The 3,322-nt window shown below is 59.2% G+C and overlaps 1 protein-coding gene across 1 annotated transcript in view; it reads left to right on the forward strand.

Moving 5' to 3' along the window:
- The window catches only part of Cx3cl1 (chemokine (C-X3-C motif) ligand 1), an 11,236-nt gene continuing 7,914 nt past the window's right edge, over positions 1-3,322 (forward strand). Inside the window, exon 1 of the mRNA XM_013027917.1 lies at positions 1-78. Coding sequence (XP_012883371.1) covers positions 9-78 — 70 coding nt within the window. The 5' untranslated portion in view covers positions 1-8. The remainder of the gene's footprint in view (positions 79-3,322) is intronic.

Genomic DNA, 3,322 nt, shown 5'->3' on the forward strand with positions numbered 1-3,322 from the left:
CCTCCGCCATGGCTCCCAGCCCGCTGCCCTGGCTGCTGCGCCTGGCCGCGCTGTGCCATCTGACCGCGCTGCTGGCTGGTGAGTGAGGCCTGGGGCAGGGGCCAGGAGGGGAGCGGGCCGGACCCCGCGCCGGGGACCCCGGCCCCGACACCCTCGACACCGCCACCCCCACGCCCGACACCAGGGACCCCCCAGCCCCGACATCGGGGACCCCCCCACGCCCGACACCAGGGACCCTCCAGCCCCGACATCGGGGACCCCAGGCCTGACACCAAGGACCTCACAGCCCCGACACCGCCACCCCCCACGCCCGACACCAGGGACCCCCCCCAGGCCCGACACCAGGGACCGCCCAGGCCCGACATCGGGGACCCCCCACGCCCGACACCGGGGACCCCCCCAGCCCCGACACCGCCACCCCCCACGCCCGACACCAGGAACCCCCAGGCCTGACACCAGGGACCCCCCAGGCCCGACCTGGGGACCCCAGACCTCACACGGGGCTGGGGGGGCGCTGCTGGGGAAGGGGAAGGACTGCGTGGGGTGCAGCACCGCTCACCTTGGGGAGATTTCCCCTCCAGCCGCTGCCCTGCGGCGGCCTGAGAGCCGGGTGGCTGCAGGACAGCCGGCCGCGGGCAGGGGAGGTGTGAGGGGCGCGGGGCGCGGGGCTGCGGATGTGGAGAGGCTGGGGGGCCTGGGAGGCGCTCCGTGGGGAGGAGGTGGGAGACCCTGGCCACAGCGGGCTGGGTCTTCCCGCCAGGGTCGCCTTGGCTCCAGCCCCGGGGGCGCTGAGGACTCTCTCCTGTCCTGGATGTCAAGGCTCCCAGGAGAAGGGGAGTCAGGACTCCTGAAGGTCAAGGTCACTGCAGTTTGGGATGGGGCTTGTCATGGCTGCGCTGGTCTGCACTGGTCGGGTCTCTGCCATCTCCTCCTCCTCCCGTGCCAGTGTAGGGAAGGCTTTCATCTATAGTCACTTGCTTTCTGTAGGTGAGGACCTGGTAGAGCAAGGTGTAGCCATCTCTGGAAACCCAGAGAGGTTTAGACACAGGCCTGAAAAGGCACAGCTAACCCGTAGACCAGGAGAGGTCTTGAAGCAGGGGAGAGCAAGGCTTCTCTGTTGTTACCATTTCTGTGGGACCTCCCCCCCCCCCACCACTGGGGCAGCTCATCCAGGAGATGGATGGATGCTCAGAGAAGGTGGCACTTTGCCTGAGCATGCACAGCCAGTCTAGGAGAATGAGAACAAGTCCCAGACTCCAGGATATCTCCATGGGAGCAAAAGGGAGTGGGAGGAGGTGGGGAGTGAGGGGTAGGGGTTGGAAGCAAACTGCTGCTTGGGCCCCAATACCTGAGCTTGAGCCCTGAGGCTTGAGGTGTTTGGGGACAGTGAGCACTGGGAAATGGGTGTGGGTGTCAAATTGAGAGTGCTTTGCCAGTACCTTGCTGTGGTGTCCCTGAGCAGCTGTGTGTCCCTCTCTGGTCCCACATACTGTGTGGGACATATGTACAGCTACTGCCTGTCTGGTGAGGAGGCTACTGTGTCTATGAGGGTAATTGGGGGACAGAGGAGGATTCTAGTTTAGGGTGTCTTCAAGCCTGAGCCCCTCAGATTCCTGTCGTGGTTTTGCTGAGAGACAGAGCATCATGCCAACCTTCCTGAGCCTCAGTTTCTTCTCCAGCAAAACCAGACATCTTGCCAGGTCCTGTCTGAGCTCCTCCCCGCGGGGGGCCCCAGCTTCAAGGCCGCTGCGTCAGCCCCAAATGTGGGTCTGCAGAGCTGTGTCAGGCAGCCGCTCCGCGCTTTATATAACAAACCTGCGGATACAAGTCAAAGCAGGGAATTTTTCTCCCCAGCACTGACGCATTCACTCCCACTCAAGTCCCGGCAAGAAAAAGAAAAGAAAAAATCTGTTCTCAGCTGTTAGAGCCTTCGCCACGGTGGGGGAGGAGGGGGTAGGAGAGGATACATTTAGATGTCAGTTTGCAGGCCCCCATCCAATGTCAATAAGCTGTCCGCTGTTTCTCTGTTGCTTAAGGTTTCTGTGTCACAACGCATTTCCATAATGCATTCTGCCCATCCATTTGGTGATGATGTGTTAGATGACTGCTAAGTGACAAGCACACCTCAGGGGGCCAGGGCCATCCCCCAGGGAATGAAGGGGAGAAAGGTCCTGGCTCTTGAGATGCTGAAATTCCAGAGGAGAAGAGGGACACTAGTCAGTGAAGCCTTGGGTCCTTAGAAGAGAAGATCATCAAAAGAGTGAAGGGGGAGAGTGGGGAGGGGAGAGGGGAGAGGAGGAGGCCAGAGCGGGTCCTCAGTGGGTAACTTTGACCCTCCTATTTGACCGTTTTTGGAGACATTTTTGGTTCTTCCAAAGCTCTCACTGTTTGCAGTTCGGAGGTACTCCTGGTATCTAGTGGGTAGAGCCAGACACTGCTAAACACGATGCAGAGTCTCCAAACCCAGTGGCTCTCATCCTCTTAGCTGTCCTAGGGCCAGCCTACAGAGCACATCAGCAAGCCTTGCCTTATCTCTTACATTGCCTCCTCTCTGGTCTCTCCTTCATGACTCCCACCCCTACCCCTGGATGATTGTAGTATGTTCAAAAATGTGCTGTTTCTGCCAGGTATCTGTGGCAATGCTGGTATCTCTAGGTCCTGGGTGGAAACAGTTCTGCCACTAGTAGCTGTGTGGCCTAGAACAAGTGGCTTCACTTCTCTGATTCTTAGCTTATGCACCCCCTCCCGACAAATAAAAGAGATAACAATACTCCTTTTGCAGAGCAATTGGGAATGTATAAGAGCAGATGTGCATGTGATGAACACAGGGCTCGATGCAAGTAGGTGTACCTCCGCCCCCAAGCTCTAAGCCTTGCTTGGTGTGTTTTACCTGCCTGTAGGGCTGGGAGCCTACAGAGCGCAGAGACAGGCCTTGTTCATGTCCCTGGGCCTCACAGCACCCAGCACAGGGCCGGGCCAGAAGCAGGAAGCAGCGTGTGGCTGACTGGATGAAGGGCAGTCCTGGCATTTATGGGGACTGAGGTGCTTGCTATCAACCTAGCCCCAGCACCTGCTCAGGAAGAGATCAGCGTTTGAGACAAGAGTCTGTGTGGACTGGGAAGTATTTCAGCATGTGCTCATGAGCCATGATAGATGGATGGATGGATGGATGGATGGATGGATGGATGGATGGGTGGGTGGATGGATGGATGGATGGGTGGGTGGGTGGAACAACGATGCACGTTCTTTACGGTTATCTTAACCTTCGTGTGCTCCACGGGAGGGTCGCTCCCTTCCCACCACCTCCGGGTGGGGGGGGGGG

Source organism: Dipodomys ordii, unplaced genomic scaffold, assembly GCF_000151885.1.
Source record: "Dipodomys ordii isolate 6190 unplaced genomic scaffold, Dord_2.0 Scaffold106, whole genome shotgun sequence".
Taxonomy (NCBI): domain Eukaryota; kingdom Metazoa; phylum Chordata; class Mammalia; order Rodentia; family Heteromyidae; genus Dipodomys; species Dipodomys ordii.